The 14,850-nt window shown below is 41.5% G+C and overlaps 1 protein-coding gene across 1 annotated transcript in view; it reads left to right on the plus strand.

Annotated features, from left to right (window-relative positions):
* Positions 1-13,731, plus strand: part of LOC109418316 (UDP-glucuronic acid decarboxylase 1) — a 39,367-nt gene extending 25,636 nt beyond the window's left edge. Inside the window, exons 3-5 of the mRNA XM_029864322.2 lie at positions 11,548-12,135; positions 12,196-12,462; positions 13,032-13,731. Coding sequence (XP_029720182.2) covers positions 11,548-12,135; positions 12,196-12,462; positions 13,032-13,151 — 975 coding nt within the window. The 3' untranslated portion in view covers positions 13,152-13,731. The remainder of the gene's footprint in view (positions 1-11,547; positions 12,136-12,195; positions 12,463-13,031) is intronic.
* Positions 13,732-14,850: the final 1,119 nt, after the last annotated feature.

Genomic DNA, 14,850 nt, shown 5'->3' on the forward strand with positions numbered 1-14,850 from the left:
AGGCCGAAAAGGTCTTTAGGCCGAAAAGGTCTTTAGGCCGAAAAGGTCTTTAGGCCGAAAAGGTCTTTAGGCCGAAAAGGTCTTTAGGCCGAAAAGGTCTTTAGGCCGAAAAGGTCTTTAGGCCGAAAAGGTCTTTAGGCCGAAAAGGTCTTTAGGCCGAAAAGGTCTTTAGGCCGAAAAGGTCTTTAGGCCGAAAAGGTCTTTAGGCCGAAAAGGTCTTTAGGCCGAAAAGGTCTTTAGGCCGAAAAGGTCTTTAGGCCGAAAAGGTCTTTAGGCCGAAAAGGTCTTTAGGCCGAAAAGGTCTTTAGGCCGAAAAGGTCTTTAGGCCGAAAAGGTCTTTAGGCCAGGTCTTGGCGAAATGACCTTGTTCTATACCTGAATTATTCGGCCCTAACGTCCTCTTCGGCCTAATGATTTTTTCGGCCTAATGACCTTTTCGGCCTAATGGACTATTTTGCCTAATGACCAACAAAGCATACAACTGATTAAGCTTTTGTATTAATTTTAAATGACTAGAAATATGTACATATCACTGAAATAAAATATGTTTAGAAATACAACAGATTAAGTTTTCAAAACATTCTGCACCATGCCTTCCTCTGCTTGTATGGGTCATATAAATAGGAACCCTAGCAAAGATTGGGAGTGATTTGCCATTAGAGGCTTCATGCTTCATGTATCTTTATTTTTATATGAAGGGTCAGAATGCCGTTGATAATGGTACGGTTCTATATTCATCCTATTCGAAAACAAACAGTTACGGTACTATGTTCACTTTTAATACACATACAATAATAAGAATATAATCCTTTTGGGCTCTATCATTTCTTTCACATATACACAGAAAGCCGCTTATCTACGACATAACTTACTAACAACAATTTACTCAAGAATTCACTTACTCATCAAGTCTCTGAGCGTCTAGATCACTTGTTTATCAAGTTACTCAATAACTCATTAACACATTCATTCAAAACAGTCACTCATTTACCCATCAGCCCAATAATAAATCAACTCACTTATCAAAACACTCGCTTATCATCTTACTCATTTACTCATCACCCCACACACTTACAAAATGTCGCTCACCAAGTCACTCACTTACTCTTCAATTCGCTTACTCGGTTGATCTCCCATCAATTGATATATTGATTGCTTGTTCAGTGCCTTTAGCAGTTCATCTTCGATTTGGGTTTAACCCAAAAGTGTTCTTTTTATTTTCTAAATATCCGATAACTAAGCCACTCACTAACCGACACACTAATTCAACCAAATTATTGGGATAACATACTGAAATAAAAAAGTGAAACTCATCCACTCACTTACCAACAATATTTCAAGCTTGCTTAAATTCTGAAAATTTTCACATATACCAGTCATTCAATTCAGCAACCTCTTTGTCATTATATTGGATCGGCTTCGTCATGCTTCACGACATTTGAGCCTCTTAATTAAGTTAAAATGTTTATGTTTGGTTTATGAGCTCAACGCGCATTGCAGCAATATGTATTTGAATTCAGAACTGGAAGTTGCAAAGAAATAACAGTTTTTGTTTAACTGGAAAACAAGTTTTGTTCCAGCTGGACCGTAATGCCAACATAAAAGAAGGGTTTATACCATGCAGTATTGAAATAGCCATGCTATCAGGTGAAGCTAAGTTACTTAAAATGCTTATTGTATCAGTTTTACGTAGAAATTTTATAGTGGGACTGTTATGCGTAGAATTTCAGTTGTGGGACAGACATGCGTAGAAATTCAACAGTGGGACAATTTGACTTGACATGCTTTTCATTGAGTCTTCGAACAAAGTATGTTATTTTTTTATGTTATATGAAAATATACGTATAAATAGAGCGCCTGGAGCAAAAAAGTCAAAATCGTCAAAAAGTAACATGGGACAACTATGCTTATAACGGCAGTTCTCCACCTCAATCGTTAGATTCAAGATATAAACCCGCAAAAGTTGTGACACTATAAGACCTAAACTCGACCCATGACCTTGCCACCAGTGGTGGTGACCGAAGTACCCGCACCTCAAGGTATCCGGATTTATGTGTTCTCTAATTAATGCATCACATTAACCGGGGTGGTCGCTATTACGATAGCATGTCTTATGTGTCAGAGCCGCAGCATCTATTACAGCTGGAGCGTGAAGGTTGCTGCGTCTAACGGCGACCACAAATAAATAGATGGTATAATGTTGACTGACGAACGCAAAGAAAGAAAATAAGCTGTGAACTTGATGAATTGCCTGAGAAATGAAGATAGATACAAAACCACCGACCGAAGTTTCTGTCCTGAAGATAACTGAAACTGTAATGCGTACTAGTTTTGATAAGGCATTTTATGAGACGTTTCAAATCAGCTGTTTTTTGAATGTTTACCAGTTTTGAAGTCCAACCGGTGGGCCCATTTATTTACATTTTCGCTAGCATAACATGTGATACAGGCCCATCCCATAAACGAGGTTCATTTATCTGCAAAAATGCGTCAATCCGCCCACTATAATTAATATCCGTAGACCGTGGGGATGTTTTTTTTAATCTGCTAGTGACACCATGCAGCTCGGGGAATTGATACATGCCACTTTAGAAACCAAAACATTTCTGCCAGCAAAAATCTGATTGGCGCTCACCACATGTTATGCTATTTTTCGCGAAAACAAAAACATCAAATGTAAACAATAACAATGAGCGGCCCACCAGTAGGACGTCTCGTAAAATAGCTTATTGTTGGACTTCAAGGAGCGGAAAAGTATAGTATCAAGTATCTACGACTTAGTGTGAACATGGCTTAACATACTTAGCCATAAACAGACAATAAGATCATATAGTCGATGTGTGAATTTTGAAACTCTTAGCAGTTTACCTAGATTTCGGAGTGCACGTAAGGTGGACTGTTCATTCATTCACCGGCGGCAATGATAGCTTGCGAAGTATCTGTTAGCTTTTGTGGGTTCGGTCGAGGTCTACAAAGTTTTCACCAGAAAATCCCAATTGCCTCTGCTGTTAGAGGCCATTCATAAAAGATTGGAATTGACGTCGTCGTTTCTTCCGTCGCATTGGTAAGAGGTGTTCATTTGTTGTGCAAACATGATTAGCTACATTGCATTGGGATACACATTTGTTCATAGGTATGTGTGTCTCTTCCACACGGTCCAAAGCCAGATCCGCGTGCGTGATGATGACAGTGAGGGAATCAGTTGACATGCGAACGAAGTGTTGATAATTATTTCTGGAGCTCGATTTGAATAGGTCGTATGTGCTTTTGTCGATATAAAATTCGATCAGTTTATTTTAGTCATTGTAGCAATATGGCATATATTTTACAAACTTTTAATGATGGAACAGAAAGCATGTTTTGTGAGGATTCTGCTGTATGTATCAACTTTGCTCAATTTCAACGGTTTTCGTCATAATAAACGAATCCAACTGATCGAATTTTTAATCGACAAAAGCACATACGACCTATTCAAATCGAGCTCCAGATTTCATCAGTCCTTTTGCAACCGATAGGGTTTCGGTGAGAAATGATAATTATTGGGTTTGTATCACATTTCATGCATCTCTAAACTCGTAATCAGATTTCTACTTTTCATCGTAAAATGATGGTTCACTTGAAATTTGGACACACGTTTCGAGCTATGAAGCCTGATTTTGAACATTTTGTGCTCACCCCAGTGCAATGTATACATAGTTCTAAAACGTCTTAGAACCTGATTCGAAATGATTTCTATTCATATCTGACTCTATTATGCGAGGACTTCCTTAAGGATTTAACAAAATGCTGGGATACACAGCCACGGTTTTGCTGAGAATCAGCTAACAAACGTTACTTTTTGCTGGGATATCGGTTCATAGTTTTACTGAGCTCACGGCTGTTCGCGTTTACTGTTATACAATCTGTTATATGTGTGTAGACTCTAAACTGAAGAGGTTCCTCCAGGAGTTCCTTTTTGGGTTTCCTTCGAGAATTGCTTGTGGAGGTCCTTCCAGTGATTCCATCTGGTGAACTTCTTCCTTCAGAAATTTCTTCTGGGCATTCCTTCACGTAGATTCCATTTTAGCAATAGAACTGGATTTGTTTTTTAATTCTTAACCACTTAACGTAATTTACCACTCTTTTGTCCACTAGGGCACTAAGTGAGCGATTCCAATTGGCAGCTGCACTTCCACTTTTGTACAGCGCCTAAAATGTAGTCTATTATTCTACTATATCTAACTGGTTGCCGTTGTGCTGCTTCCGCTTTCTACCCTATCATGTTAGAAAGATGAGAACGAGGATGTTGATGTGAGGCTATTGGTTGTTCCTTTTTTGCAGTCCGATTTGGGGGTCCATTATGAGTTGCCGTTCGCCAACGTCCAAGTATCCGGGTCTATTTGAGCCATGGGGAAAGAGCAACTGACGAAACTGCCGGGGGTTGGGATCGAACTTATGACCCTCTGCTTATGAAGTAAATGTGTGACCTGCACCACGGGTCCTGGCAAAGAACTGGATGTTAGCATGGGATTAATTATGATGATGAATCTAGGAATTCCATTTCTTGATTTCTCCAGAAACTTCTGGCGTATTTCCGTAATGAACTTTCGAAGAATTATCAGACGGAGCTCCAGGAGGCAACCCAGAGAGAAATCCTGGTCATGCTCCATAGATAGTTCTGGAGGATATTTAGCATATGCTCTTGGAGAAACCAAAGAACTAAATCATGGATGAATTATAGAAGGACCTCTAAAAGGAATACCAAAAAACTTCTACTCGAATACCGAAATAACCAGAGATAACATGAAAGAATTCTAAAAGATTATCCAAACATCTAAACAAGCATCTAAATCTAAAGAAAACTTAGAAGTAACGGAGAATTCCTGGGGAATCTCTCATGGAGCAATTTGTAAGAAGCGATGTGGTCCGTAGGGCACTGCACGCTGAGATCGCTATGAGAAATTTTTCTAAGTCTTTGATGTTATGTGTGCCTTGTTGTTTACGAGTCGGCTTTTGCGATTTCTTCTGAAATATAATCCAGGATTCCTCCAGGAGTTCCTTCCCAAGTATTTTTTTTTAGTCAAACAGACTAGAAGAGGTCTCCAGAATCATCATAAAATCTAAATAAAAGGTATTATGACGTATTTATGACGTTTCTGAAAACCTCTACAAGACTAATTGGCCGTCAAAGTGTTACTCGGGTTGTAAGGTCCCTGCGGGAGCTCCTTCAGAGATTCTTCCAGGTATTAGTTTAGGATTTCTTCAGTTAGATTAGTCTAATCAAATCGCGTTCAGTTCTTTTCTGTGTGGAATAGACTAAAGGTTTCTGCTCCCTTGTGGGTGTGATAGTATTTTCTTTTCACTTGTTTTCGCGTGGAAAAGTGGTCGGTTGTGGGTTGCGGTTTGTACATATATATTAATCCATTGTTAGATCGTATCACTAACCACTCCTAGATCGATAATGGTTATCCTTCCCTACTAACAAGAATTCCTTCCTGAGGAAAACGTGCAGATTCTCGGTTTCAATAACAATGTTTGATCCTTGATGACTGTAAGGGCGTGGCCGGTGCCGTTATTGACATTAACATAGTTGAGAGCTCACAAACTGTGTACATTGAGAATGCTGTGCTAGTCCCAAGCCCCAATCATTGCTTATGTGTGCAATTTCGATTTCTTTGGTCAATCACGGAGTAGCAACTACGAATTGTGCGGTCATCTCTGCTCATGCTCATGGGATTAGTTTAGGATCTCCAGGACTTCCTTACAGGAGTCCTTCATGGACTCCATCCAATGTTTCCCCTAGAATTCCGGGATTCTTCTAGAAATTCCTTCCCAGATTCCTCTAGGAAGTACATTTGAGATTACCCCAAAAAATATTCCAGGATCGCTGTAGGAGTTCCTTCTGGGTTTTCTCAGGCACTTCTTTAAGATGTTGTTCTAGGGGTTTATTCAGTATTCCTTCAGAAGTTTTTTTTTTGATTTCCTTCCAGGAGCAGGATTTGAAATGCCTAAAGTGGTTCTATCTGGGATTCTTCCAGGAGTGCTCTCCTGGATTTCTCCAGCAGCTCCCACCGGAATCCCTGTAGAGCGTCCTTCCGAAACACCACCAGGAGTTCCCAGATTGCTCCAGGTGTTCTTTTCGATATTCCTCCTGGAATTCGTTCCAAGATCCTTCCAGAAATTCCTTCTGATTTTCATCTAGAAGTTAACTTCAGGGATGTCTATTGGAGTATTTTTTAAAGATACTTCCAGTTCCTTTTGGAATCTCTTCAGACGTTTTCTTTCTGGGATTCCCACAAGGAATTCCTAGAGAAATGTTATGCCTGGATGAACTATTGCAGGATACCCAGAACGAATTTCTGGAAGAATTTCTTAAGATTTTTTTGGCAGAATTTCTCAGAAAACTCTGACAGGAATTTTATAAGAAACTTATAGAAGAATTCCATTCGGATCTTTTGGAATAATTTGTAATTACATGTATAAACAATCTTCTATGTACTATTAATTGAGAACATTTGCGTGAACTCCAAAATGAATTCCGAGAGGAATTGCATAAGGATTTACCACAATTCCACAAGGAACCGGGAGGAGTCCCGGTAGAAGTTCCAGGAGAAAGTCCGGATGGAATTCATTGACGAATATCTGAAGGAGTTCCTGGAAGAATCCAGGACGGCGTTCTTTTAGGAATCTCGTATGATGGAACTCTTGGAGAAATCCTGAAGGAGCACTGAAAAGATTTCTTCAAACAATCTCGAAAAAAAACTTAGAAAAAAGAGAAATTGCGGAAAAAAGTCCTGGAAGAATCCTTGAAGAAATCTCGAGTGAAGTTCCTGGAAGGATTGCAGAAAAAAGTCATACTGAAGTATCAAAATGAAAATCATGAAGGAAATACAGAACAGCTAAACCCGTGAAGGAGATCCTGGAGGAATCCTCGAATGAGTTGCAGGACGAATTCCAGAAGGAGTTAATGTAGGAATCTCGGACGAAGTTCGTGAAGGAACCTCGGAAGGATTTCCTGAATACAGCGTTTCCTAGGTGCAGCAAGAATTTTTGGAGAAATCCAAGAAGAAGCAACATAAGGAATCCCAGAATTAGCACCAACACGAATCCAAAAAGCAATTTCTGAACTCCTTGGGAATCCACTACAGAAACTTCTAAAGAAAACCTGGATTTCCTAAATGAGTCTCAGAAAGAATTTCGGGGAAAATCCAGAAGGAGTTCCTGGAGTAATCACTGAAAGAACCGCTGGAGGAATTCTAAATAAACCCTTTTCAGTATTCTCATAAGAAGTTTTTGGAACTATCTCAAAGATAACGTTTGAAAAAAAAAACAGAATAAACCTCGATCGATCAAAACGATCAAAACGATCAATTCTGACTATACATGTCAATGGTTGCTCCTCCGTGATTGATCTGAACTGGTACCAATTGCACTGAGATCCAACTGAATAAGGGGCTGGGACATTCCACTTATTCTCAAAGTGCAATTTTAGCAGCTCATGCATATTTTGATCAATAACGGCGCCGGCCAAGTCCTTATAGTCAGCTGGGAAGGGAAAGGAATGTTAGAGTGTACTGGTTGTTGCTACTAGAGACCGAGAGCACTCTGCGTCCCCACAACCCGTGCGGACTGGGGTATTTGTTAGACGGAAAGGATGGGAGATCTGGGAGTCACCGTTGGGTCGGTGATGCGATCCATGGATAGGGGTTATTTATAGTGTTCGTGATAGATTGTGTGGTGAATAAGGTGAATAAGGTCAAGCGGCACAGCACGCTTTGGTTGCATAACTTATAGGCGTTATATATACACTGTGCTGTGAGTGGAAGTTGGAAGGGAGGGAAACGACTTTTTTCAATTCGTTTCTGGTTCTAGCGATGGCTATGGACATATGAGTATACATGAGTTGTATATGTAGAGAAGAGAGAGCGAGAGAAAGTGGATAGAAAGATACAAAGTAGGATGAAAAGGACGGGCCAGGGATTGAACCCATGACCTTCTGCATACGAATCAGAAGCGGTAGCCACTAGACCACCAAGCCCGTCTTTAAAAAAAAAAAACAGAATAAACCTCTGGAAAAATCTCTGAAGGAGCTCCTTGAGGAATCCGAAAAGAAACTGGAGGAATAATGTTTCTTTTCGTGCTAGCTGTTGACCCATGTTAATAGGGATTCCCGTATGTAGAACATGGGACAACTATGCTGCACACGGCAGTGTACCTACTACTATAGCAGGTTATGGGTCCAGAGAAGAATCACTAGGCGACATTTTATTCCACTCGGGGTGATTTATTGGAAGTGAGAATCGAAAATCGAAGCAGTAATGGAGTAATGGCTTTGAATATTGCGGCCATGATTGCGGCTCAATAATTCCAACTCTCAGATTCCAGCTATCACAGGTCGTGGTCGTTTGAAGTTCAAGCGCTGCTTACACGGATGAACTCTGGATTCCAGATGCCCTTCAGGTTGCCTTCAGTCTTCAACCATTTCACGACGGCCATAGCAACTTGCAATGAAGAAGAACCTGTGGGAATTTTACTGATGGTTCTCGATGAAAATCGCTCAGCGCAGCGACCTAATGCTAATAACACTGCAGTACGTCTGACGTGGTCAGACTCTGGCCGAAGAAAGAGGAAGAATCCTGGCCTGCTATGATCTCGTCAGCAGCTGTCAGTCGATAGAGTAAGCTTTACCCCGAGTAGGAAATGTACGTGCGTTATCAATTGTTTGTTGACATATTAAGGGACAAGACTCTAAACACACTACACTGATAGAAAGTCATTGTCAAACATGGACTTCTGCATTGCAGTTAGACCTTATACCTGACAAAATGTGAGAGTTTAAGGGCGATTCCGGTGAGTATTTCGTCAGCATGTATTAAAAATTTATTGTGATATTCTGGGAGGGCTCTGATGAAAACCAAGAGTCCTTCAGCAATTTCTCCAGGAATTTCTACTGGGAATCCTCAGTAACTCCTTCTAAGATTTCTCCAGAAGTTACTTCTGAGACTCCTCTAGAAGTTACTTCAGAAATCCCTTCAAGAGTATCTTTGAAGATTCCTTTTTTGCAATGTCTTCAGAAGTTTTTTTTCTGAAATTCCGAGCTTGACTCCATGAAGGAATTTACAGTTCTATACAAACGACTAGCGGAAGAACCCTGGTAAAGACGAATCCTTACAAAACTGCTGGAGGAATTCGTTAAGAAGTTGTTGGAGGATTTTTTTCAAGAAAGTCCATAAGGAACTCCATAACAAAAACATCATTTGAGCAACATTCCGGAGGCAATCCAGAAGAATCAACAGGATTTCAATAAGGACCTCATTGAAGAATCTCCTGGAGAAGTCCTTGGAAGAATCCCGGGAAGAGATCCTGGAGAAATCCCAGAAGCAATCTTCAGAATTCTGGCAAGAGTTCATGTAGAAATCCCGGAAAGAGTTCCTGGAGGAAGACCGGGAGGAGTTCTGAGAAATCACAGAAGGAACGCAAGTAGGAATCCTAAAAAGAGCTGCAGGAGTTTTTTATCCCGGAATTCTGTGTGAGATTCACCAAGGAAATCCATCCAGGGTTCCTCTAGGAGTTTTTTTCTTGAAATTATTCCGGAAATTTCTTTTAAAATTCTATAAGATGACCCTTCTATGATTATTTTAGATGTTTCTTCTGGGAATCCTCAAGAAGTTCCGCCTGGCATTTCCCACGAAGATCTTTATAGGATTTCTCCTTTTGAGGTTCCGAGGATTCTTACAGGTATTCCTTCTAGGTCTTCTCCAATGGCACTTTTTGGGATTCCTCTATGAGTTCCTCCTGGAATTCTTCAAGGAGTTTTTTTTAGGATTCCTCCTTTTCAGAACTCCTTCTGAGATTCTTCCAGAACTTTCTTCACCGATTGCTCCCGAAGTTCCTGCTGAGATTCTTTCAGGATTATCTTTTGATATTAGTAAGAAGTCTCTTCTGAGATCCCTCCAGAAGTTCTTTCTGTGATTTCTTCAAGAGTTCTAAGATTCGTCAAGAAGTTTCTTCTAAGATTCTGCCAGGAATACTTTTTGGGAATCCTTCGTAATTCATCCTACCATAGAGTGAACCACAAATTTAACCACATGCCATGATTCTACCATAGGTCTAACCCTGGGTCTCGCTAGAATCCCATTGGAATGCATTCCAAAATATCAGCCAGCATTCCTCTCAGAACGTCCCAGAGTTCCATTGGAATCTTTCAATACAGATACTCTCCGGAATCCCACCAGCAATATTTGTCAGTGGTGGTCAACTGGAGATGTAGTAAGCAAACTGGTGTTTCGTTATAATTTACCGAGGCAGAATACATTGCACTAGTAGAATGTCTTCAAGAACTTCAACCAAACTGATGGATGACCTGGACGAACCGTTGAAGCTGTATATGTACGCATTGACGAAGACAACCAGTACTGCAAGATCCCACTGCTGTAAATAGAACTGTATCTGGAACATATCCGGTGTGGCTAGGTTGATCCCGAAAACTCGTTGGAGCCTTATAGAAGAACTATTTGCATTGTGGTGTCAACAAATCATGAAGATTGATGTGTAGAACAATCGCGTTTGACATCGTTCTGGTAGTGGTAGGCACAAAGTAACTCTATGGCCCAAGGAAGTCAAAGAAATTTCAGTTACGACAGTCCATCGATGACCGACCGGGAATCAAACCCAGCACCCTCTGTATGATATTGCAGCATACGCGTGCGCTTACCGCATTTATTATATGGAACCTTAAATGAGTACCAATGATTCAAAAAAATATTTTAAATTGACCTCTTTTCAGTTGTTCTCAAAAATATACTTAGGGTACGCATAAGTTAAGGTTAAGGTGAGAATGGCAAATGTTCCAGAACTAAAAAGGCACTTTTTCCCAAAATGATCCACAAATCGAAGAAAATAAGAACGTCCGATTGTTTATTTAGTCAATCATGAGAATTGTTTATTTAGTCAATTATGACAATTGAGAAATCTCAGAAGGAACTCCGTGAGGAATCCCAGAAAAAGCTTCTCAAAGTACTGCAGAGATCCCAAATAACATTTTTATAACCAACTTATTCTTGTAGAGATTTTGAAAACTGTCAATACCTTTCGTTTTAGTTTTATGATGGTTCTAAGAACCTCTTCTAGTCTATTTGACTGAAAAAATGCTTTTCAAACGATTCTACTATAAATAGCTTTGTTGGAGCTATCACACAGCGGAACACACAACAGCGGGACGAGTAGCGAAGCTTTTCGGACCGGAGCAGAAGTAAAACAGTTGCTTACACTGTGACGATCATGAACGAATGAATTTTTTGACTTTTTACATTTAATACTATGTATAAACAATAACAATGCTCGACAACATAAAACCACATGCTCACGGTGTATCTATTTACACACGGTTGTCTCAATTACGAGGGGTGCTCGAATGCACAAAATACATATTCTCAACAACTTCCATGTATTATTTGACATTCCTTATTATAAAAGATTAGGAGCGAAAAGCAGATATGAGATGTCCTAATAAATAGTCTATATGGTTGATACCACCTCTACATTACTCAATATTCTATCTCCTTCCAGATCACCGGCGGGGCCGGCTTCGTGGGGTCCCATCTGGTGGACTACCTGATGATGCAGGGCCACGAGGTGATCGTGGCCGACAACTTCTTCACCGGCCGGAAGCGCAACGTCGAACACTGGCTGGGTCACGAAAACTTCGAACTGATCCACCACGACATCGTGAATCCGCTGTTCATCGAGGTGGACGAGATCTACCATCTGGCCAGTCCGGCCAGTCCACCGCACTACATGTACAACCCGGTCAAAACGATCAAGACCAACACGTTGGGCACGATCAACATGCTCGGGTTGGCCAAGCGGGTCGGAGCGAAGGTGCTGATTGCGAGCACTTCGGAGGTGTACGGCGATCCGGATGTGCATCCCCAGCCGGAAACGTACTGGGGCCATGTGAATCCTATTGGGCCACGCGCTTGCTACGACGAGGGAAAACGGGTGGCCGAAACGTTGAGCTATGCGTACGCCAAGCAGGAGAACGTCAATGTGCGGGTAGCGCGGATCTTCAACACGTACGGTCCGCGGATGCACATGAACGACGGCCGGGTGGTGTCGAATTTTATCATCCAGGCGCTGCAGAATCAGTCAATTACGGTACGGTTGATTTGTGAGAGTTTTGAAACAGTACGAAGCTTTAATGTATTCTTGTTACAGATGTATGGCAGCGGGAAGCAGACCCGCTCCTTCCAGTACGTGTCCGATCTGGTGGACGGAATGGTGGCGCTGATGGCGTCCAACTACACTCAGCCGGTCAATTTGGGCAACCCGGTGGAGCGCACCATCCAGGAGTTTGCGGAAATAATCCGGGACCAGGTGGGCGGCCGGAGTAAGATCATCGAGCTTCCGGCTGTGGAGGATGATCCGCAGCGGCGCAAACCGGACATATCCCGAGCCAAGAAGTATCTCAACTGGGAACCGCGGGTAAGTTGTGCTTGACACAGAGTTAGGGTCCATGATGTATGAAGTTTTTTCAATACAATAATCAAAAGAATGTCCTTCAAAGCTGCAACAAAACCATTTCAAATCCAATTAGTTTAAGCCTTTATAAGGTTGGTTTTGTAACGGCTTTATTGAAGCTTCGAAGAATGATTCAAATGTCCAAACTTCCAAAAACTATGTAACTGGTATTCTGTTTTACCATTTCAAAACCATAGACTATCCTGTGGCTATTATAAAACTCATAAAACTTGAACAAGACCAAACAGCCAATACGATGTCAATCATAGCCTAATGGCAACTTTTTATAAGTGAATTTTTGCAAAACATGTTCATACCATACGTTTGAATAACCCAAGCAACATTTTGATGGCCAAATAGTCTTGTAAAGGTTTGTAAACGTTTTGAGAACCGTCATAAAACCTAATACCTTTAATTTTGGTTTAATGATGGTCTTAAAAACCTCTTCTAGTCTATTTAACTGAAAAATGTTACTTGGGAACCTTTCATCTAAAATTTCAAATTTCTTTTTCTACCCCTTCTTTTATTGAAAGGTTCCACTGAAAGAGGGCCTCATCAAAACGATAGAATACTTCCGGAAGGAGCTGGCACGGTCCAACCACTCGCAGCGGAACATTTTCGTGCCGGAAACGACTGAAAACTTGGAGAAATAGCTCCCTCAACTCCCAATTCCCAACTGATGGTGGTGGCTGAAATATTTGGATCGGCGTACGTGAGCGGCGCGCGAGTGGTTTGTGTGTGGTAGTCAGGTGAGTGCTGTTCCCAGCGGATGATTCGAATGCCCTGTTGTAATTTTGTATTAAGCCGTGTCTATCCCATCCGAGAACGCTCAGCAGCATCCTTATACTTTCAATGACAGTACAAATTTCTCTCCCTCCGATTCATTCGTTCGTCACTTTTGGTCATCAGAGCTTCTCGTTAAACCGTACATCTGTGGTGCAAAACCCCTCCTTATTATTTTAGTGCGGGTCTCCATTCCCATCTTGTGTGTACAGGGAACCAAAATACCGATGTCAATTATTGTTGAAAGCGTGGCCTTCGGTCCACGGGAGTGGGAGGGACCTTCTAAATCTTAGCTTAATCTTGGTTAGAATAATTTCTCTCGAGTTGGATCTTTTGTGCATATATGTTTCCAGAACCTTGTTCTAGTCTTGTTTTATATTTGTGAATATTTTTTTTATAGTGTTTATGTGGATCAAAGCAAAGAAACGATCATGTTAGTGAATAGTTGAAGGCGATCTCTTTTGATTACAGTGGTGAGATATCACAGTCACTATGTTTACTAAATAAATAACGTTATGAACCTTTCCTCAAAAACAACATTCTCTCGTAGTCTCCGAGAGACATTCTCTCGTAGTCTCCGAGAGACATTCTCTCGAAGTCTCCGAGAGACATTCTCTCGAAGTCTGCATTTTCTCGAAGTCTCCGAGAGACATTCTCTCGAAGTCTCCGAGAGACATTCTCTCGAAGTCTCTGAGAGACATTCTCTCGAAGTCTCCAAAAGACATTCTCTCGAAGTCTCCAAAAGACATTCTCTCGAAGTCTTCATTCTCTCGAAGTCTCCATTCTCTCGAAGTCTCCGAGGGACATCCTATCGAAGTCTCCAAAAGACATTCTCTCGAAGTCTCTGAGAGACATTCTCTCGAAGTCTCCGAGAGACATTCTCTCGAAGTCTCCGAGAGACATTCTCTCGAAGTCTCCGAGAGACATTCTCTCGAAGTCTCCGAGAGACATTCTCTCGAAGTCTCCGAGAGACATTCTCTCGAAGTCTCCGAGAGACATTCTCTCGAAGTCTCCGAGAGACATTCTCTCGAAGTCTCCGAGAGACATTCTCTCGAAGTCTCCGAGAGACATTCTCTCGAAGTCTCCGAGAGACATTCTCTCGAAGTCTCCGAGAGACATTCTCTCGAAGTCTCCGAGAGACATTCTCTCGAAGTCTCCGAGAGACATTCTCTCGAAGCCTCCGAGAGACATTCTCTCGAAGCCTCCGAGAGACATTTTCTCGAAGTCTCCGAGAGACATTCTCTCGAAGCCTCCGAGAGACATTCTCTCGAAGCCTCCAAAAGACATTCTCTCGAAGCCTCCGAGAGACATTCTCTCGAAGCCTCTGAGAGACATTCTCTCGAAGCCTCCAAAAGACATTCTCTCGAAGTCTCCAAAAGACATTCTCTCGAAGTCTCCAAAAGACATTCTCTCGAAGTCTTCGTTCTCTCGAAGTATCCATTCTCTCGAAGTCTCCGAGGGACATCCTATCGAAGTCTCCAAGAGACATTCTCTCGAAGTCTCCGAGAGACATTCTCTCGAAGTCTGCATTTTCTCGAAGTCTCCGAGAGACATTCTCTCGAAGTCTCC

The sequence above is a fragment of the Aedes albopictus genome, chromosome 3 (assembly GCF_035046485.1).
Source record: "Aedes albopictus strain Foshan chromosome 3, AalbF5, whole genome shotgun sequence".
NCBI classification, from domain to species: Eukaryota; Metazoa; Arthropoda; class Insecta; order Diptera; family Culicidae; genus Aedes; species Aedes albopictus.